General features: G+C 43.0%; 1 protein-coding gene across 1 annotated transcript in view; it reads left to right on the plus strand.

Annotated features, from left to right (window-relative positions):
- Nucleotides 1–23,541, plus strand: part of PARG (poly(ADP-ribose) glycohydrolase) — a 115,872-nt gene that overhangs the window by 15,233 nt on the left and 77,098 nt on the right. Inside the window, exon 7 of the mRNA XM_056849875.1 lies at nt 7,130–7,204. Coding sequence (XP_056705853.1) covers nt 7,130–7,204 — 75 coding nt within the window. The remainder of the gene's footprint in view (nt 1–7,129; nt 7,205–23,541) is intronic.

Consider the following 23,541-nt stretch of genomic DNA (forward strand, 5'->3'; position numbering starts at 1 on the left):
CCATCATTGGGTCTCCCAGCAAAATCACGTGGAAACAGCCAGAAGTATCATAGTTCTGTTTATCTCTTGGCCTAGTCATTTTCAGGGTTTCTGTTCACAATTGCGTCAAATGGGCAGCAAACAGAACTCTGTAAGCTGGTTATGTAACAAATAACGGGCATCCCTTTAAAGGGGAAGCCGTCCCCTATTCATGAGTGCGTCCAGAAAATTCTTGACAGTGCTTTCGAGGCTTTTTTGCAGCAAATTGCAGTTCAACGGCTTTACAGACAAAGCATTCCTCTCTGTGAAATTCCAGTTCTAGACTCAGTGTTGTGGCCTGACCATCTGAATGTGAAAAAGGATCAGAACTATGAGCGGGATTTATCTTTTCCCCTCCTTAGCCAAAATGCTGTTGCTGTGTCACTGCACAATGAGTCCGCAGCTTTTCTCATTTTGCATTTTCTGATTTGGGCAAAATTACCTTTTTTGCGCTGACATTAGCTATATGGAAGAGAGAACTTTGGCAGGTGGTGAGAGGTACCGTCCCTGCTGAGACCCGCTGGTCTGTGCAAGAACTAAAAACGCTCTGCTCTCCTTTGCATCTGCTTGCTCACTCTCTTAAACGCACACACGAACACACGAAGCTGCCTTATACTGAGTCAGACCCTTGGTCCATCAAAATCATTATTGTCTACTCAGACCGGCAGCGGCTCTCCAAGGTCTCAGGCAGAGGTCTTTCACATCACCTACTTGCCTGGTCCCTTTAACTGGGGATTGAACCTGGGACCTTCTGCATGCCAAGCAGATGCTCTACCACTGAGCCACGGCTTCCAACTTCTCAGTATAAAAGGATTCTTCTCTGGATCGGCGCCTCCTTTGCATCTCATGAGTAGGGGTCTGGCGATCCAAGGCTGTTTTGCCTTCCAAGCACCCCTGGATCCCTCTGGCGCTTCAAATTGCCCCTCACCCAACCTTCCTCACACAGAAGCCCCCCCCCCCAACCCTTCCCCTTGCACCCAAATAGCACAATCCTCTTATCTAAAAAAGAAATGAAAACAGTATAGTATTACTGCCCTGACCTGGATAGCCCCAGGCTAGCCTGATCTCATCAGATCTCGGAAACTAAGCAGGATCAGCCCTGATTATTACTTGGCTGGGAGACCACCAAGGATGTCCATGGTTGCTAGGCAGAGGCAGGCAATGGCAAACCACCTCTGAATGTCTCTTGCCTTAACACACTTTCCACCACCAAAAATATATGTATGCAGGCATACCTCATTGTATTTGCGCTTTGTTTTATTTTGCTTTGCAGATATTGTGTTTCTGAGCAAGTCTGTCAGCCCCATTTTTCCAACAGCATGTGCTCACTTTGTGTCTCTGTGTCACATTGTGGTAATTCTTCGCAATATTTCTAACTTTTAAATTATTATTACAGTACATTTTTTTAGACATAATGCTATTGCATCCATAATAGACTACAGTATAGTGTAAACGTGTCAGGCCTCATAATCCAATGCGTTCCTGGCAATAACTTTTCTCCAGACTGTACAGCAAGTTAAAAGTTTATTACAGAAAGTCAGTGGTTTCAGCAGGTAAAAGACTTAAGACTAGAATACAGGCATGGGGGAATAGTGATACATATATAGGGCAGATACAATAGGGAAGATTAGTTTTGAGAAACAAAGAAACAATACAGAATTTAACTACCGGCAAGTACTTAAGCAAACGCATTCAGAAAATAAACACGTGCGTTAACTGGCTGATCTTCCCGGGCTCCGTCATTGCTTTGTGGGACCCGGTATCAGATCGGCGATTTCCCGGGCGGGTCTCCATTGAGGTGTAGATCTTGGGAGGGAGACCGGGTGTAAACGGGGGAAGGGACGGAGTGCAAAAACTCCATTTTGTCCATGGGGGAAACCATCTTGTTTCATTCCGGGGTTGACAGAGAGCCTATCTGACAAAACATAACTTATATACACTGGGAAATAAAAAATAATAATAGTTGTGTGACTTGCTTTATTGCGATGTTCGAACCCGTGATATCTCCGAGGTATGCTTGTATATATGTATATATTTGTGTGTGAGACAAATTATATATTTAATCTACGTTAGGTAAACTAAATTCTTTTTTTTTGTATATATATATATTTATTTTTCAAATGGATAAACAAAACATACTGACATACACATCAGATTCTTACATTATACTGGGACTTACTCTATAGTTTCAATTCGATTATACATTTGTTGAATTATTATGTTTTCATATTTTACAATAAATGTTTTACTTAAATTCTTACATTCTATTATTTTTTATTAATTAACAGCTATATAATCAAAATATACTTTCATTTATCGTAAAATCTGTTATGCACTAAAGATGTTAGTTTAGCCATAGTTGCATATTCTGTTACTTTAGTTGTCCATTCAGCTGCATCTGGATAATCTTCTGCTTTCCACTTCCTTGCCTACTCCATGCTTACCGCTGTCACCATATACGTAAATAGTTCATTATATTTATTTATTTATTTTATTACAGTCAAAGGCCAGCATAAAATATAAAATATACATCCTGTGATAAAATTATACAGCTCCCACTTACAACATCTCATCCGTACTAATTAATCTGAAAGTTTGCCCATAAGATCTTTGTTCTTCAGAAATGCCTTGTGTTTCCAGCAAACATAAGAGCAAAATTTTGCTATGGAATATGAAATATAGGTCATCCTATCTTCCAGTAGATATTCTACCAAAGAGGCCTCAGGGGTGTAAGTGTGTACAAATTGAGATAGTAGGGGAGCAATTAAATGATTTCTGGCATCATCATAATGTTCACAAAGGAGCAAAATATGTGCCAGCTTCTCCACCGTATCCATGGGCCAAGAGCATTTTGCGTGTCTCTCTTGGGCAATGAAGAAACCTTCCTGAGAGTACAGCAGATGGAAGGGCATCAAATCAGGCCCTAGAAAAGGCCCATCTTAATGTTGGGGAAGTAATTGAGGTTAGATAAGGGGCTGAATAACTGCCTATCCATGACCTGAGGTTTTTAAAGTAGTTAGGAAGAAGAGCATTGTCATGTTCATTGTATATTTTTGGTATGTTATCTGACAAAATATTCAGCAACATATTTTTTTGGAGGGGCCTGCAGGAGAGCTGCCAGCCAAATAGCAGCGCCTCCAAGGGCTGCAGCGCACACTTCCTTTCAAGGCCTGGGCAGTTCCACTGGAGATAAGAGGAGGTGCACGATGGGAGCCCATGGGCCCCACCCTAACCTCTCATGAGTCATTCTCCTCGTGAGTAGGGAAGCAGCCCTTGCTGGGCTGGTGCATAGTGGTGGGGGTGTCTCTGTCTGAGTTGGGCCCGATGTGCTTGGATGGGGGCTTGGAGCTGGCTGACCTAATTGAGGAGGCGTGACCACGCTGTGGCAAGCTGGCTGGCAGATGAAGCTCAGCTGGCCCCAGTTGGTGGGCACGGCCGCCGAGGACAAGACCCTCGAGAGAAAGTGTACACCTGCCCCAGCTGGATGGATTCGTGGATCCCCCTGCGATAACTCTGCGCCACCCTGTGGTCAGTGGCTCAGGTTGAGAACTGCTGGATTATACAATAAGTAATTTTTCCCCTTACAAATACTTGTTTGAATCAGTGCTTTTCAATCCATTTGTTTTTAGTTTTAAAAGTTATACCTGCTTTCTCTGAAAAAATGGTTATAAATACGAAGGCTGGGATCCTATACCTTTTCTTGACATGAATGTCTCTCCAGGTGCTGCAGAGGTGGTCTGTCATTACAGAGCACACTTCTTCTGAAACTAGGTACTTCCCAAAGGACTTAGTACAAGAAGAACATGCCCCACATCAGAGGACCACCTCTTTAGCCTACAGAGAAAACCATGAATGAAGCAGTGGTGTAGCCGCAAGCCACAAGTACAAGTTGAGTATCCCTTATCCGGACTGCTTGGGACCAGAAGGGGTCCGTATTTGGGATTTTTCCGTATTTCGGAATATTTGTATATACATAAAGAGATATCTTGGGGATGAGACCCAAGTCTAAACGTGAAATTGATTTATGTTTTATATACACTTTATATACATAGCCCGAAATGTAATTTTAAACAGTATTTTAAATAATTTTGTGTATATTGAAGCATCAGAAAGCACACTGGTGTGCTGCTGAGGGCCTGTGAGTAATGTGTGCATGCCGGCTCAAAAAGTCTGGTTTTTGGGTCAATCCAGATATCAGATGTCGGAATAAGGGATACTCAACCTGTATTTTTACCCACGTCTTTTAATTTGCAGTATACTGAATGCATATTGAGAGGTCAAATCCCCCCCCAGGAGGTCCATGGCGCAGAGCGGTAAGCTGCACTACTGCAGTCAAAGCTTTGCTCATGACCTGAGTTCGACCCCGACGGAAGTCAGTTTCAGGTAGTCGGCTCAAGGTTGACTCAGCCTTCCATCCTTCTGAGGCTTGCTGGGGGTAAAGTGTAGATAACTGGGGAAGGCAATGGCAAACCACCCCGTAAACATAGTCTGCCTAATAAACATCGGGATGTGACATCACCCCATGGATCAGGAATAATCCGGTGCTTGCACAGGGGACTACCTTTACCTTTTACACAATAAAATGGATTAAAACACTGGGCCTGGAATACAGGCTTCATATAAAAACACTAATATAAACCATTATATATCAACAGTATTGATTATTTTTGTAAAATATAAATGATCAATAGCCCATATCCGTTTTGGCCTTTGAGGCCTTCCTCAGTGGTCAAATTATACAAAACCTGATTATTAAAAACACATCCAGAAATGCACTTTACAAGGTATTATTTCAGAAATGTATAAACCCTACATCCTGTGTGGCTAGATGTAAATTAATAACACCAATCATAGGTCTTTCAGCAAGGTAATTTGCTCACACAAGTGTCCGGTGCAAAAAAAAAATTGTTTCCAGATGTGTAGTAACATCAACAAGTGACAAAATATATTAGCCTTACAGAAGAATGTTCCTTCTTTGTATTTGTGCTATGACAGGAGTATTTGGCCTAGAGCTTGGGTATCCATTCTGTATAATCTTCATTTACCTCTCTGCGCAGCCTTGGAGAGATTCTTTCAGGTTTGTAGTCGTGTTGGTCTGCAGTAGGAAGAGCAGGTATCACGTCTGGTAGCATCTGTAAAAACTGACAAGATTTCCAGATTTTAAGCTTTCCAGAGTATCTGATGAAAGCTTTGACTCTTGAAAGCTTACGTCTGGGAAAACTTGTTGGTCTTTCAGGTGCTCCTAGACTCGAATCTTGCTCATGGAGCCCAGCTTAGCTCACAGTGTTGTTAGTGTAATACACCTGTTAAGGCACCGCTCTGAGGGTTGGCAGATGCATTATGGAGACCAGGTGCAGGCAGTCTGGCAGCGAAGTGAATATCTTGGTAGCTTCTTTTACAGCCCATTCCTAAGCTCTGGGGCCAAAAGAGCTCAGGAGGCGTGTAAGAGGCTATGGTAGCGCCTGGGCCATTTGCGGCGGCGCCCGGGCCACTTACACCGCCAAGAGAGGCAGGGACGCCAGTGTTGGGGCGCTCATGCTGGCCTGTGTGTGCTGGCGCGGCAGTGCAGCCCTGGGACCCTGGCTTGGTGTCCCAACAGCGCAAATCCCTGCAACAGCATCTTGGGGGGCGCTCCAAGGGTTGGACCTGCCAGTAGGCAGCTTCCTGACCCCTTTCAGGCCTGGAACGTCCCCTCCAACAACAGTGTTGCCATGCCAGGTTTTTCCTGGCGCAGCTTCACTGTTTTCAATGGGGAAATGCCCCATTTTCAGCCAAAGAAAAAATTAAGAAGAATACAGAACCTTTATTGGCATTTACAAAGAAAAAATTAAAGGCAGCTGGGAAAAAGCTTTGGAGGTGCCGCGGCAGTGCTGCAGCCACGACATCCCCGGCCACCGAAAGGCTCAGGAATGAGCTGTTAGTGATGATTCTATTATTTGTCTTTGTTGAAGATGTGCAGGAGATCTGGGAGAACGGGCAGGGAAATTGGTTTCTTCCCCCTCCCCCACTTGTTTAATATGATTCCCAGGTTTGGGAGAATTCTTGGTTGTGGTCATAGCATTTAGTTCCCTCCTCCAGTCTGCAGTCTCGGTGGCGTACGAAGTTAGGAACTAGTGCTTGATCTCTCCTCCACTCGGCTACGTCATTTGAAAAACTGAAGTGCCTAACAACGCTGTTCTGAACTCGACTCTGGAATAAAGGCAAAATGCAAATATGACAACATTTTAAAAGAAACAAATTAGGTTTTGAATGTAGGAGCTTCTCAAAGGGTAAAAATGAGCGGGGGAGGGAGTGTTTGCGTGGGCCGGCAGGATTATGTATTTGAAAAACTCTTGTGTCAAAACATTTTCTTTTTGAGCCTCATGGAATTTCAAGAGCAGCAGGGGATCTGGACAGGAAAATTTTTTCCAGCGTTCAGGATTTATGGTGTCCCAACATGTATTGTATACGAACCTGACTGTGTGGCCAAATGTACAATTAGAAAATCTGAATTGAAGCGAGGTCTAAATGACGCTATTACAACGCTGAAAATTAGATAACAGAGCTTTTGTGAATGGAGAAGAAAAGGTTTTTATAAGTTGGTGGTGGAAAGTGCCATTAAGTCACAGCTGACTTACGGCGATCCCGCAGGGTTTTCAAGGCAAGAGATGTTTAGAGGTAGTTTGCCATTGTCTGCCTCTGAATCACGACCCTGGTATGCCTTGGAGGTTTTCCATCCAAATACTAACCAGGGCCGACCCTGCTTAGCTTTCAAGATCTGACGAGATTGGGCTAGCCCGGGGCTATCCGGTTCAGGGTGTTTTTTTTAATAAGTTACTGTTAGCAAAATGTCCCCCCCCCAAAAAAAAAGTGGGTTGGAATGATGCCAGAAATGTATTATGGAATGATGGAATAATGTTAGGAATGCATTATGAAATTCAGTCCAGACCAAGGGTTTTTGTGTTAATAAGTGGCACAAAGATCCCTTCCAACTCGATCTGTATTGAACTCGATCTGTAGCACCATCCAGTAGCTTATTTTTTGCTAAATTTATTTGGACCAGCAGAGGGTGGTGTTTCTTCAAAAACAAACTTCTTGTTGCTCAAGTTTCTGTGACTTTTTTTCTTTGTAGGAAGCGATTCTCAGATACAATGTTGCTTATGCCAAGAAATGGGACTTCACAGCCCTTACTGACTTCTGTGATAAGGTAACAAAGCCGTGTTTGATTTTGAAGAGTGCAAAAGATGATTCAGCTACCGCTATCTGTGTTTTGCCATTGTAATTTTTACACCAATAACACTTAGTACTTTACTGTTATTAACCTGCAGTTAACTGAATGTAATTAGTGTGGTATTCGTAGAAAAAATAACTATTGATAAATAGACAGACTCAGAATATCACATGAGACCATGGTTAAAGAAGCTGTGGTGTGACCCTAGAATTAGTGGTTTATGATTGCCTAGCAAACTAGAATCAGAAACCATGGCTTGAATCGACTTGCAAAACCATGGATTGGCGTGGTGTTTGGACTACAGCTCATTATTGCCTCCAGAAGCGACTGTGTCAAAACCATGGTTTTCTGCCTTTTGCGTTTGGATGCTGGAACTGGGGTAGGAAGACTTCCGCACTTTACAGAATGGAGTCAATTTACAGGATGGAGAATGGCTGTGTTGGATGAAATCAGGAAACAAGCCGGGTTGTATTGCTAGAACATTCCTTGACCAATTTTCTTTGGCTTTTAGGAACCGTCATAAATTCTGCAGATGATTCCTGGAAAATTAAAAACCGTGGAGGATAGCAGCCTTTGGGGTGGGAAAGGCAACGGCAGGGAAATGGACTGTAGATATGTGTTGGTGTATTGAGAGTTATAAGATAGCTTCTGGTTTGTAGGAACAGTAAAGTACTGTGAAGTTCTTAGAAATGGGAGAACTGAACTGAGAGTTGTGCACTGAGAGTTGGGCAGTCTGGGGTAATAATAAGAACTATAAATGTTGCTAGGAGGGCTTACAAAAACATTTCCTTGGCATTACTTGAGAGCCAGCATGGTGTAGTGGTTAAGAGTGGTAGACTCTAATCTGGAGAACCGGGTTTGATTCCCTTCTCCTCCACATGAACGGCGGTGGACTCTAATCTGGTGAACTGGGTTGGTTTCCCCACTCCTATACATGAAGCTAGCTGGGTGACCTTGGCCTAATCACAGGTCTCTTCAAGCTCTCAGCCTCACCTACCTCACAAGGTGTCTGTTGTGGGGAAAAGAAGGGAAGGAGATTGTAAACTGGTTTGATTCTCCTTAAAAAGGTAGAGAAAATCGGCATAGAAAAACCAACTCTTCTTCTTTCTTCTTCTTCCTCTTCTTCCTTCTTCCTCGGCCTTCTGCCTTCTCCCTTCTTCTCCCTTCTCCTCCTGCTCATACACACTTAGGCACTGACCCCAGTGACTTCAGCATGTTCTCCTCTTCACTGCTGAAATGTGATTTTAAGAGAGAAATGAACTTGAATGACAGCTATAGGGTTAAGTACTGCCAGAGCTCTGAAGAATTCAGTTATTTACCAAAGCCAGCTGCTGAAGCCGGTTTGGTTCCAGAGCGTGCCATCTATTGAATGGAAGTGGAGTTTCTTGAGGGGCTGAATGGACATGATTGCCGATTAACCTGAACATGCCAGCTGGGGTGGAATGCTACTTGATCCCGGCTGTGCCGCAAGCAGACAGCTTTGACAATAGCTGATGCTTTGGCTTTTTTTGGTGTGTGTGTGGGGTCTTCTGCTCTCATCCAAGGCAAGATCTTTCCTGGAGAAATCGTTTCCTTTTGCTCAGGAGTGCGGTAGTTCAAAATGGAGAGCTAGCTGAGAAGAAAGGAAAGAAAATAGCACTGTAGTGCTAAACACTGTGATATTGGGTTGTGAGTGAATGGAGTTGTAGGTTAATGTCTGGTTCTTTGGGGGCTGAAAGTAATGGAAACAATCCTCTGTTGCAGGATAAAAGGGCCTCTTAACCGCATGACCTCCAATTCAGAAGACAGTTGCTGCCACTGAATCTGGAAAACCTGTTTTTCCCCCTTCAACAGTAATAGAAAGTTGTTTCTAGCCATCCTAGGTGCAGAGAGAACTCTTAAAATAATTGACAAATTGCTTGTAATAGTTTAGTAGAGGTTAATCCAGAGTAGGTTCCTGTTCTGCTGCTTTGTGAGTGTGTGCACGCACCCACCTATTGTACTTTCCAGATGTTTTGGGGTCTGAACCTGCATTTTTCATTATGCCTTAAACCAGTTAAAACAAAGTGATCCATATTCTACTCGATAGCTTAACATAAGGGCTTATATGAACCTGTGTGCACACATGTGTCTGTGCACGCTAATGAAAATATCCTGAACATCTGTCTGCAGGTTTTTTCTTGTTACCTGCATAACCGCTTGTTCAAGCTTGAGAATTACTGCAGAACTTGACCATTATAGCATTACGTGAACTCTTCCACTGGCACTCATGTTTGCAAAACAGTACTAGCAGCTGTTTCCCTTCCTCTCACTGTTATTTGAAGCCAGCCCAGAATATGGTAAAGGGGGTGAGAAAATCAGTTGCAAAAAGCAATTCACTGTATACAGTGACATAAGGTTTTACAATCAAAATGGTTGGTCTTTCCTTCTACCTGCTGCTCAAAGCATTAGGAGTCAGTGGGCTGTATTTTATGGCTTACCTGTTGTACTCCACTAAATTAAATTCCAAATTTGCTGCTAATGTATATTCCTAATATCAGTTCACTTAATGCTGTATTCCCCCCCCCAAAAGGAATGTGCAATAGATTTCCAATATGTTGCAGAGGAAAGGTCATGAGTGCTAACGAGGACTTCTAGAAGCCTGTATCCTTAATCAAGCATTTTATGGTTTTCATTTTTATTCAGATGACTAAGAAAATATACGAGTGGAAAGTAAGCCGATGAAATTATACATTGTCCCGATGCCAAGAAACCATCTTCGTTATTACGAATGCTCACCCGATTTTTGTTTCAAAATATTTACGAAGAAACAATTGGTTTCTTTGCAAATCGCTATAATTAACATTGGCTGCGTTGCCCCTTAATTCTTCCTGACAAATGTACGGGAGACTGGCCTTGGTTCCCTCCAGTCATAAATAAAGGGATGGAAGAACCTTTGGCCTGCAGGCTGTCAGGACCCTGGTCCCTTTTTAATTTGCCTCTTGGAGCCAATCCGATAGCAGCCATTAAATGAGGGACGAGGATTTATTTGTTGACTGGCTGCGTACTCCAGGGAAGGAGCCAACAGTAGTCTCGGGAAAGCACACTGTAAGCTTGTTTCAGGGTTACATGGAGGCCCACATTCTGTCCATGCCTGGCTAAATTCTCTTAATGCTTTGTTTTCCCCTCACAAAGGAATGTGCGATAGATTAAGAGCCTGGGGGGGTTATACTGGACCCAGCATTATTACTGAAGAAACAAGTTAATGCAATTGCAAAAAAAAAAAAAAAAGGCTTTCTTCCAGTTCAGCCTAGCTTGAAAAATGGCCCTTACCTTGATGAGGCTGATCTGGCCACCTGGATTCATGCCACTGTTGAAGAAGAAGAGTTGGTTTTTATATGCCGACTTTCTCTACCACTTAAGGGAGAATCAAACCGGTTTACAATCACCTTCCCTTCCCCTCCTCACAACAGGCACCCTGTGAGGTAGGTGAGGCTGAGAGAGCTGTGACTAGGCCAAGGTCACCCAGCTGGCTTCATGTGTAGGAGTGGGGAAACCAATCCAGTTCACCAGATTAGCATTGGCCGCTCATGTGGAGGAGTGGGGAATCAATCCCGGTTCTCCAGATCGGAGTCCATCGCTCCAAACCACTGCTCTTATCCACTGCGCCATGCTGGCTCTGGTTGCATCGAGAATAGACTACTGTAATGCACTGAACATTAGTCTCCACTCAAAATCAATTCGGAAATTCCAGTAGGTTCAGAACGCTGCAGCTTGGCTATTATCGGGAGCTAGATGGAGCATGCATATCACTCCCATTCTACAGTCACTCCAGTGGCTGCCCATCAGTTACTGGGCTCAATGTGAAGTATTGGTTGTCACATACAAAGCCCCTCAAGGCCTTGGACCCTCATATCTGCGAGACCGTCTCTCCCCCGTGCTCTGCCACGACCGCTTGGCTCACCCGAGCAAGGCCTTCTGCAGATGCCAACGTGCAATTGGGCAAAGTCAACAACTGCCCGTACACTTGCCTTCTCCGTTGTGGCCCCCACCTTGTGGAATGGCCTGCCTGAGGAGGTCAGGAAAGCTCCCACTCTCCTGGCTTTCTGCAAACTATGTGGCATTGAATTATTCAAAGGGCTTTTCTAGGCAGGCAACAGTGCAGCACTTGGGTCAATTATTGGGCACTGTGGTCTGTATAACTGTGTATAGTTTGCTGTGGGTTGGCTACCGTTGTATAATTTTGCTTCATTTAATGTGTGATGTCAACACTTATGCTTCGCTTCAGTTCTGTTTTTACACTTCGGGTTGGATCTGCGACCCAAATCCTATTTCATTGTTTATTGAATGTCCCATCTTGTTGATTGTATTGACTCACTCTGTGTAACCCCCCCAATGGAGAAAAATGCAGGCCCATAAAATCGGACCCCCTGATCCAATCTTCACTGCACTTGGGGGTTCTTGTAAGGAGAGTCACCAGAAGTTATGCTGCAAATTTGGTGCCACAATCTTGAAAAACAGCCCCTCTAAAGCCCCACAAAGATCCCTGATTGATATAACATTGAGGTATACCAGAACTGGGAATCATGGAGAGAATTTTTTCCCCAGCATAAGGGAAAACTGCCTAAGGTTATAGAATCAGCATTGCTGACAAATGGCCATCTAGCCCCTTGGCTCCACCTCTTGTGGCAGCCATTTTGTGGTTGGCTCCACCTCTTGTGGCAGCCATTTTGTGGTTGTGCCCGGCTCCCTGTGACAGAATTTCAAAGGTGCCCACAGGCTCAACCAGGTTGGGGACCCCTGCAGTAGAGGGTGAGCCTGTGTTGATTTGACAAGACGGATCTTGTGCAGTTTTTATTGAGAGAGGAATCTGTTGTTCTTAAGTAAAGCAAGGCAAAATCTGTCTGTTTTCAGTGTACTTAAGGATGGGGAGGGGGAACTGGGGGAAAAAAAAACACTTGTCACTCTTCTGTCTTAGCCTGTTTGTGAGAAGCTTGTGGCCCTGCCTGCCTGAAATTCATTTAGTCATGCTCAGGCACAACAGGAAGTGCCAAAGGTTTAAACTAAAATACAATGCTAAATAAAAATCCAGGAAAGTCTCATGGAAATACTAGATGAAATTTTGTCAAATTCTCAAGTTACTAAAGGCTTCGGGTAGCCGCTGAACACATTTAAGCATATAAGCCTGAAATTGCAGCACTTTATTTAGACTAATCTCTTTTAATTAAACTGAAACATAAAACATCTGGTATGGCACAGCTGGGAACATATGACCATCTGGGAGGGGAGTTAGAAATTTTTCCACTATGTAAATATTGCACGTCTCCTCTTTATTTTATTGATCTTATAAAAAGCCCCCTCTGATAACAATTGTCTCAAGAATTGTGGTTCAGCAATTTCCCTGATTTAATTTGTTATAGTTGATATAATTATGTAACGCATAATCAAAGTAAGGTGCTCCAGTTAGGCAACAGAAATAACTGTCTCCCCCAACTTCAAATCTTGTTGTGTTTGCTAATTCGCATTTATAAAATATAACACGAGTCTTTCCTTCTCACGTGCCACTGCAGGAGCCAGCCTTTATTTTCCTTCATGTGCATCAGTTTTCCCCTTGCCATATGCGAGTGTTTTATTATAGATATTTGAGGTCAGGCAAATGATGACTCTCTTCATTTAACAAATGCTGGGGCGTTCACAAAGCACTTCTGTTAGGATGTGTGTGCTTTTAAATGCAGCCACTTCTGCCTAGGTGCTTAATTAAACTTGACTGGTATATATATATATATACACACACATACACACCCTCCAACCAAAACTCATTCTGGAACTGGTGATCGTTTCTTCTGTGGTCCATCCAGAGCTTAGTACAGGATATCTTGCCAGAGGCAACTGTTGTTAAGGGATCCTTTTACGCTCCTAGGCGCAGAATGTTGCTTTTGTCTCTGAAATGGTAAAAGTCATTATGTCATGCTCCCAATCCCAAAATGACCTCTCCCCCCCCCACCCCGGCCACAGGTCAGTGAAGGGTTCTGACTGGACACTAAGACATTGTAATCACACTGGAGACAGAACCCATCTCTTGCCTAAGTTACTCAACCAGTATACTGGGATGGATCTAAATGAATATGACATCAGAATGTTTCTGATGGGCCACTTGACCACAGACAATGTGTGTTTATCGTTGTGCCTGAATTGCAGCTAGCAGAAGTGCTTGAGCTGCATCTCTTGCCAGTAGGTGGTATCATTTGATTCAGCTCTGGTTTAGTGTGATGTCTGAATGCCGGCTGCCCAACAAACTTGTACTTGTCTTGTCCAATGCAATACCTGAATGCAGAAATTCCTGTTGTGTACTCTTCTTGTCTTCCTGCATACGGAAAGCACAGACCAAACGAAAACTTGCTACTCTACCTACATTCAGCGATTGATGGTGCTTTCTCTGTATCTCCCTCCGCCTTCGCTCCCCTCCTTGCTACTGATGAATCACCAAACAGAAATGCGTTCCAGAAACTTCTTGAGGGAAAGTTTGAGAAACAAATGGGAGGATCTTTCTTTTCCGAGTTAAAAATATTCATTGCTTCAGTGAATCAACTAGACAGAAAGGGGGAGGTAGAAGACTGCCCCTTACTCAAGAGCAAGGAGGGAGGGGGCTCGGCTTGCTCTGGGTTTTGCCCCCTCCCCACATTTATTGTTTCTGGCCAAAAGCAAGTAGGCCACTTACATAGTGAGGATTTGCCAGCAGTCTGATGGCACCCAGAGATTCTGCTTAGAGGCAAGCAGCAAACTGACAGAGATTTATGAACAAACCACTCTGTCGTGTACATCTGGTAGACTAACCAGAGTGCGTGCAGCAAACTGGTTCAAACAAACCACTGTTGTAGAGCTTTGGGTTTATTGGCACATTAACACCTTCTGACGTCATCATTGGGCCTATCAGATACTAAACCCCTCCAACTCTCACGTAGACGATGACCTTGGAATTAGATTTGCACACTGACAATTACACTGGGAGATTGTGAATTCCTCTGAGCACAGTGTCTCGGTGACCCTGCAACATAAAGCTGGGTGGGGGGAAGGCCCATAAGCCTGAGACCCAGTCCCAATCTGTCTGCTCATGGAGGCTTGGGAAGAGCAGCTGCATCGAAACAGGCCCGGTATTTCTGGCTGCTAGCAAAACACTTTAATCGGCTAGCAGGCCGGATCTGAAGCGGAACAAAAGCCCTGCAATAAAAAGCAGCCGCCAAGAAAATTTTATGATCCAGAATTCCTTAATGTCACAGAAGTGGATATGTGTGGATACCAAAGCCAATTGAATCGTAGGCTGATCCTTGAGAATTCACAAGACCAAAAAGTATTGCAATACAGAATATCTCAACAGTGCTTCGGGAACAGTCTATAATTGGAACACTTTATTTTAAAACAGTAATTAACCGAACTGGTGTAGCATAGTAGCTGACAGTGTGAGCGCTGAGCTGAGAACTCCCCAGTCGAAACCTCTTCACAGCAGGGTAGCCTTAGGGAAGCCATTGCTTCCTCTTCAACCTCCACTCTGAAATACTGGGATAAGAACAACTGTCCTACCTCACAAGGGTGTTGTAATGGGTATTAAAAATGTTGAAGACTGTATTTTCCTGTATGAAACATTAATTCTGAAAACATTTTAAAATACCTTTATTTTAACAAGCATGTTAGAAGTAACATCATGATCATGCGTTAAAATTCTGATAGGAAAACAGATTTAAAACTGACAAGTTAAAATCAATCTAAAGTGCATTATTGGGTGTTTGCCACCCCCCACCCCCCAAAATATTATTCCCTCTTGGGAACAGGCCTGCAAGGGTGATTTTAATATCTAAATCACTAATGAAGAAAATTGGTATTTTGAGATGCAGTGTACTTGGAAATTAGGATACATATATGGAATTTCACTGTCCCTTTTCAAACCATAGTGTAACTAAAGATTTGGTTCTAGTTATGGGGGGGGGGGTGTTGTCCACTGTATAAACAGGTTGAAAGCAGTCTTAAGTACACTATTGGGTTTTACCCCCAATAAAAACTTTCCTAGCTGATTTAGCTTTAGGTAATGTGTTATACAGAGGAAGGCACTGGCAAACCACCTCTGTTAGTCTCTTGCCTTGAAAACCCCATAAGGGGTCGCCATAAGTCGGCTGCGACTTGACGGCATTTCATACACACAATGTGTTGAAGAGTGTGCTTAATATAAGCAAAATTATGCTAGGTAAAACAGGAGTCCCGTGGTGCAGCGTGGTAAGCTGCAGTACTCCAGTCGAAGCTCTACTCAAAACCTGAGTTCGATCCTGACGGAAGTCGGTTTCAACTGGCCGGCTCAAGGTTGACTCAGCCTTCCATCCTTCCGAGGTCGGTAAAATGAGTACCCAGCTTGCTGGGGGTAAAGGGAAGATGACTGGGGAAGGCACTGGCAAACCACCCCGTAAACGAAGTCTGCCTAGTAAACGTCGGGATGTGACATCACCCCATGGCTCAGTAATGACCCGGTGCTTGCACAGGGGACTACCTTTACCTTTAAAATAAATTCTCTCAAAACGAGTTCTGTAAAAATGTTTTCATGTGTTAACTATACAGCAATGGTTTTTGTTAAAAGGACTGACAGAAGAGGAAGCCCTTCCTTTGCAGGAAAAAAAAATATCTTCCAGAACTCCTGAATACTGTTGGTTTAAGATTAAATGGGGGGAAATCACAATGTTGTTTTAGAAGTTTCAGGGGCTTTGTCAGTGGTGGCTCCTCACCTCAGAGGTTTGTAAAATTGTGCATGGTATGGAGAGAGTGGACAGGGAGAAGCTTTTCTCCCTCTCTCATAATACCAGAACGCAGAGTCATCTGCTGAAGCTGGAGGGTGAGAGATTCAAAACAGATAGAAGGAAGTATTTCTTCACACAACGCATAGTTAAATGGTGGAACTCCCTGCCCAAGGATGTGGTGATGGCTGCCAACTTGGAAGGCTTGAAGAAGCGAGTGGACATGTTCATGGAGGATAGGGCTATCCATGACTATTACTCAAAATGGATACTAGTCATGATGCATACCTATTCTCTCCAGGATCAGAGGAGCAGAGCTATTATAATAGGTGCTGTGGAACACAGGCAGGATGATACTGCTGCAGTTATCTTGTTTGTGGGCTTCCTAGAGGCACTGGGTTGGCCACTTTGTGAACAGACTGCTGAACCTGATGAGCCTGATCCAGCATGACTTTTCTTACGTTCTAAGATTTTTCTGCGAGTTCAGCAGCATTGGAAAAAACGCTGTAGAGATCCCCATATGAAGCCATGGGGAAACGTATAGGGGCTTTTTAGTTCCTCAGCACTGTCGGCATTTGTCTTTCGTCTTGGTGACTGGTGTAGTCCTCTTGTTTTTATGTTCATTACCTTGGATTTGCTAACCCATATCAACCATCTTGTTTTGCATAAATAAATAAACCTACACATGAAATTGCCTGGGAGCAGGCCTCAGGTTCTCACCTTCCCTCCTGAAAGCCAGGAGTTTCTGTATTTACCGATTCTCCTCGATCCTCCAGGGTAGAGCTCATTTTTCTAGTAGGGTTCTGTAGAAGAGATGATCTCTCTCTGGGCATCATGAGTCCAAGCCCTGTTCACAGTCTTGTTCCAGATAAAACCGTGAGAGCCCAATAACAAATGAACAGGCCCCCTTCCCCCCCCCCAGTGCTGAGAGGATATGACATTCCTCACAAATATTCCCGTAAATAAAGACGTTCAGTTTTTCCTTAAAATTATTATTTGTAGAGCTCCAAGAACTAGGGGCTGTACATAAAGCAAAGGAAAAGACAGAGGACCTCCGTCACGTTTTGCAATCCACGTATAGGTGGCGCTTCAGTAACTTGTGCCAGATGCTTGCTTTAATGAACGAAACCAGAAGAAAGGGGAATCTACAAGCATTCCGTATTGGTGACTGGTTCTTTGACAAATCATTTTTATAATTGTCTGGACAGAACTAAGCTGTGCTGTAACAGGTCACTGCTATAAACATAGGCTTTTAAGCTTGAAACAGAATGAACCAGGGCGCAAGAATATGTTATCCAGTTGTTCCATGCTCTGTTTCATTTTAGTTCACATGCTTTCAAAAATACTAGGTCATCCTTTAAAAAAAAATCAGATATAAATGAAAATGACCTTTTAGATATAGAACAGAGATCGCTCATCTCCCCCCCCCCCCCCCCCGGACAGGCAGAAACTTTTATTTTGAAGAAAAACTTCTATCAATCCTTACTTGTAAACTGTTATCAAATGTGTGAGATAAGCATTTTAAAAATTAAACAAAAATGAAATGCAGGCTTGGTGTTGAGATTTCTTCTGTTGGGTTGGGTGCAGCAAATTTAAAACTGATATAAAAAGTTGCAGTAATAAGTGCAATAAAAAATAAATTAGTTGTGGCTTAGGAGCACGCTGCTGCTGTTCCTCCCCTGTTCATTATCTAACTAAGTTTCTGCCTGGAAATTAAGAGCACAGGGAGAGGCCCTCCTGGCTGTCCCATCAATCAAAGGTGCTCCTTTGGTGAGCATGCAAGAGAGGGCCTTTTCAGTGGCAGCCCCACAATTATGGAACAATGTCCCCAATCACTTTCAGACTTTAGGAGGCTGCTGAAAACTGTTTTTTTAGGACTTCAGTTAAAGTCCTAGATTGTGATTTTAACATTTTGGTTTTATGTTTTAAAATTTATTTTAATGTTTTTTATTAAGACCGAGAGCTGTCTTGAGCTCCATAGAAAGAAAGCTGCTAATAAATATTTTAAATAAATAGATAAAAATTTCACTTATGAAAAACAACACAAGTTGCTGTTACACTAACGACAAATCTGCTTGTACCCTCACTGAAATTATTATGCTTCTTGTGCTTAAGCAAGTGGTCTTTCTTCTGGTTTAGATTCTCTAAATTTTTCATTCTGAGTTTGTTACCCTGCATCTGACATAAAGGACAGGTATCAGTCTTCCTCTAGTATGGAAGGTGGGATTACCTGCCTTTCCTTAGAATGCTTTCTCTGCTTCCATGTCTGTGCAATTTGGGAGCATTCAAAGGGTGTATAAGGGAGTGAGACTGACTTGAACACCACCACCTCCGGAATTGGAGGTATGCTACTGAGATAAGACATGGTGTATGCAGAACATATGCACGGAGTTATGCAAAGATCATGAGAAGATACGATTCACTGGAAAAGACAGTAATACTAGGAAAAGTTGAAGGCAGTAGGAAAAGAGTAAGACCCCTCATGAGATGGATTGACTCAACTGAGAGCCAGCAAGGTGTAGTGGTTTAGAGCGGTGGTTTGGAGCGGTGGAGTCTCATCTGGAGAACCAGGTTTGATTCCCCACTCCTCCACATGAGTGGCAGAGGCTAATCTGGTGAACTTGATTTGTTTCCCCACTCCTACACATGAAGCCAGCCGGGTGACCTTGGGCTAGTCACACTCACACTACCTCACAGGGTGTCTGCTGTGGGGAGGGGAAGGGAAGGTGATTGTAAGCTGGTTTGATTCTCACTTGAGTGGTAGAGAAAGTCAGCATATAAAAACCAACTCTTCATAAAGGAAGCCACGGCTTTCAGTTTGTAAGACCTGAGCTATGCTGTTAACAGTAGGATGTATTGGAGGTCTTTTATTCATACGGTCACTGTAAGTTGGAAGTGACTTGACAGCACATACCACACACAGTGCAAACTTGAACAAATCCAAAGCAACAGGATTCCCCCCCCCTTTTATTATTATGCGTACCTTGCCTTTTTCAAAACAGAAATCCAGGGTGGTTAGCAAGGAAGTTGGTGACAGCAGACCGATGGAAGGGTCGTTGCTGTCTTTGTGACTTCTGCAATGTAGTTCAGTGCAGACGGAAGACCATAGCAGGGCCAGGCAGACCAGTGGAAAGTTCTGTCCCAACCAATGCTCTCTTCTCACTAAGCTGCAGAATGGCTGGCTACTGATGGTGTCCTAGAGGGGAGGCACCTGATTGCCACATCTTTCTCTTCTTTCTGGTGCATGTACTGTCTCGTTAGCATCCCCATGATCCTGGAGATGTATCTTAGGGAGTTAACCTGCCTAGACACTGGAAAAGATTATGGGCCTCGAGAGCATTCATCAGACTGTCTCTGTTTTGGGGATAAATGTCAGGTTTGCTTGGAAAGAAGGAACCGTCACAGCCTCTTGACATCTGGAATGGTCTGTAGAAGGAGTTGTAATGAAGCATAATCTGGCAGAGGAGTGTTGTCTTTCATACCTCTTACAGAGAGCACGAGGTGCTCATTGGGAGAAATGTCTAAATTTTGGGAGAGGCCGGTGAGGGTGTCGCTTGTGGTTTATTTCAAAATGGAAATGTATGTTTTAAATCCCATAAAAGAAAAGAAAAATTCTCCTTGCCCATTCTCATAAAATATTTGAACTCTATTTAAAATTATGGAAATTGTTAAAACAAAACGTTAGTTGTCAAGTAGGATACACCTGAGAGGTCATTGTAGCCTTGAATTGGCAGGAGATGTATTTTAGCTCTCGGGGGGGGGGGGGAATTAAAGAAAACCAAATTAACCTCTGTCTTGTATGCTGTCTCCTTCCTTCCTTTTCCAAATGTCAGTTTTTCGTTTTGATAAATGTTAAATGTTCCTCTTCCTCCCCACCCTGAAATAAGAGTCTTCTCAGCATAATCCATTGTAACTTCTCCCCCCTACTCTCTCTGAAGATTACTTTGTCCTTTCCTGTGCTTTCTAATCAGGAAACCATCCTAAGGCATGGGATGAACTTGACAGGTGTACCTGCTTTCCTGCTGGATTAATTTCACATAATAACTGAAGAGGAGAAATGGTAGGCAGGGCTAGAGTTAAGTCCCCATTCGTGTTACTACGGTATTGCATAGCTACCATCCTCCAGTAATATTAGGATGTGGTGTTACCCTGTCTTAGAAGTAAGTCCAAAGAAGTTATCTGGATCTTTTTCACTCCTTCCATTCCATTCGTACCTGTATTAAGACATTTGTGGCAAGTTGATAGCATGAAAGGAAATTAAGTTATGTTCGTGTGTCTAAAGGGCCATCAAGTCGCAGCCGACTTATGGTGACCCTTCATGGGGTTTTCAAGACAAGAGACTAACAGAAGTGGTTTGCCAGTGCCTTCCTCTGCATAGCGATCCTGGTATTCCTCGGCAGTCTCCCATCCAAATATTAACCCTTCTTATCTTCCAAGATCGAGATATAACATGCTGCCTTCCCTCCCCAAAGAAGTTATCTGAATCTTTTTCACTCCTTCTGTTCCATTCGTACCTGTACCTAAGGCATTTGTGGCAAGTTGATACCGTAAAAGGAATTTTTTTTAAAAAATAAGATTTTTTTTTTTTACAAAAGTGTATTTATTTACTTGGGTGACTGGAAGAAAGTTTTGCTGGTTGCAGGCTATTGGCTGTTACACACCTGATCTATATGGCTAGGAATTAGCAGAGTCAATAAAGTAAGAGGCACTCTGATATACAAGAGGGGTACCAACTGGATTAGGTCACGCTCCTTATCCTTCACCTTCCCATTTCTTCTTTTTTTACCGGAATCACCTTAGCAATACAGAATCTTAATAATCTTGGATGTTGCTGCCAAGGGTGTTTAAGTGTGTGGGAAGTCTGCCCGGATTCCTCTGTGCGTGATGTTTTAATAAGCATATGGTTTATAATATCATTTGAAAGCGGCTCTGTGCTGTCGAGGCACAGTGCTGTTCTACACAGAAAAAAATCGCCCTGTAGTCTGTCCTCAAATTGAGATAACACCAGCAGCTCCATTTACATTCAGGCAGCGAACATTTACATTCAGGCAGCGAACATTTTTTATTTTTAAATGTCTGGTCTTTTCTGAACTGAATTTCTGTTTCAAATAACGGGAACAACCGATGGTTAAATGGTGGCGCTGCTTTACTGACTTAAACACAAACCAACAAAATAAATGGTCTCTTGTAAAGAACACTCTACTGTATCCTTAAAAAACAAGAAGTATATGTAAGGGGGGATTTTTATCTGGTGTATAGCAGTCATTGATTTTGCTTGGTTGGGGGGAACTGAGGTTTAGTCAATCAGCGTCCTGTAGTCTAAAATGCGGAGGGAAAACAAGCAGAGATTGGGCAACCGTTTTTACATGCTATTGCGCCTTCTGGAAACTTGATTATCCTGTCATCTTCCCCTGATGGATAGAGCGATCCGGGGTTTTGTGTCATATGTTTAGTCTGTTCGGGTTTGATGGTCTGTCAGGATTCGATTTAGAAACTCTCCAGCATCATTTCTCCTCATGCGTCTCTTGCATGCTGCTCCATGTGCCCAGTGTTTGCATTTGGGAAAGATCAATTTATTGTATCAAGGGGTCATTACTTACAGGAGTGTCGAGCAGACTTCTTCTTGCATAGATGTTTGTTTTGTGAATCTGCAAGGCAAATCCCTTTGACTGAGAGACCTCAGCTATGTTATGTGCCGAGTCATTTGTGTCCTCTGGACAACCCAGTTCTCGAGCTGGATGCCTGGCTAGACACCCGTCACCGTGAACAAGCCTCTTGCCGATGCAGGTCTTTGGGGATCATAGCTCACACTCTCTTTTCATTTAAGCAATCACTCATGGGCTAACCTTGATGAAACTCTCCTGAGTAATTTCTTTGGCAAGTGGCAAACAGTGTTGTGTAAACGAGGTCTCCTCCTCGAGAAACAAAATTTGTTTTCAAATGAGGGTTTTAAAAAATGAGATCTGTCAGTATTCTGTCACCTTTTAGTGGCAAGATAGATATAGTCTAGGTTTTATGCTTTCGTGCTAACCAATGCAGTGTTAATAGGAGATGGATAAAATATAGTCAAAATATTTTTTGAAAAAATATTGATGAGCAATTTTTGTTGGACACAGCAAGAAAAAGGAATGGGAAAAGTCCATATTTCCTATGTGTGTGTTTTTTAATGTCATACAAGAAAAATGAATATAAATTCTTATTTATATACTGAGACTTGGACTTTGGTAGTTATGGGTGGCAACGAAAAGAAAATAAAGAACTGTTTCCTACATCCCTTCTTCCTGCCCAGTGTTTTATTGTTGGATTTTATGGTTTTTTTTTAATGTTTTAATTGTTTTAATGATGTGTTTTTGTTATCTTTAAAGCTTTTTAAAATGTGCCTTTACTATATATGTTTTTAATTTGTTAGCCACCTTGGTGGCCCTTATGAGAGTAGAAAGGCAGGGTATAAATTTTGTAAAGATATTACCAAGGAAAAACTGTGGTATACACTATTGGTTGTCCAGTGAACGTGCTTTTTTTTAATACCCGTTTTTTAAAAATAATTGACATGTTCATGTACATTGACATGTACACTTAAGATTTTCTTAACTAATGCATGTAGTGGTATATGAAGTGCCTTGACCTGGATGACCCAGGCTAGCCTGATCTCATCATATTTCGGAAGCTAAGCAGGGTCGGCCCTGGTTATGACTTGGATGGGAGACCTCCAAGGAAGTCCAGGGCTGCTACACAGAAGCAGGCAATGGCAAACCACCTCCTCTTGCCTTGAAAACTCAATGGGGTCACTATAAGTGTGCTGTGACTTGACGGCATTTTCCCCCACCGCCACCACCACGTATCTCTGCAACCTCTACAGAGAGACATAATTTCCCCAGGAAAGCCCTTTCCCCAGTTGCTCTCCCCCAACTTTCAGCCAGCGCTCCACATCCATCATACTGGAGAGCTGACTCACAAGGGTACAGTGGGTATGTAATCCATATAAAGTTTATTGGTCTCTTGGAAATTGTTGGGGAGCGTATATTTCTGCCAAACTCTGCAAGAGAGGCCTCTGGATCCTGATCATTAAAAGATGTATATGTTAGTTACTTGTCAGTCTTTACTCATAAAGCTCTTTCTGTTCTCTTGCCCCAAGAGTTCACTCGTTCATCACGAGAAAATGAACGAAGGATGTTTTAATCACCACATCCTGGGGCAGGGAGTTCCACAGTTAAACTATGCGTTGTGTGAAAAAATACTGCTTTTTATTTGTTTTGAATCTCCCACCCTCCAGCTTCAGCAGATGACTCTGCGTTCGGGTATTATGAGAGAGGGAGAAAAGCTTCTCCCTGGCCACTCTCTCCAAACCATGCATAACATTTTAGATCTTTATCATGTCTCCCCTTAGCTGCCTTCTTTCCAAGCTAAACAGCCCTAAGCGTTTCAACCGCTCCTCATAGGGTAGTTGCTCTAGTCCCCTAATCATTTTGGTTGTTCTTTTCTGCACCTTCTCAAGCTCTGCAATATCCTTTTTTAGGTGTGGTGACCAGAACTGTACACAGTATTCCAAGTGTGGTCTTGTTTTGCTTATAAAGCCAAAGC

This window comes from Euleptes europaea, chromosome 5 (assembly GCF_029931775.1).
Source record: "Euleptes europaea isolate rEulEur1 chromosome 5, rEulEur1.hap1, whole genome shotgun sequence".
In the NCBI taxonomy this organism is placed as follows: Eukaryota; Metazoa; Chordata; class Lepidosauria; order Squamata; family Sphaerodactylidae; genus Euleptes; species Euleptes europaea.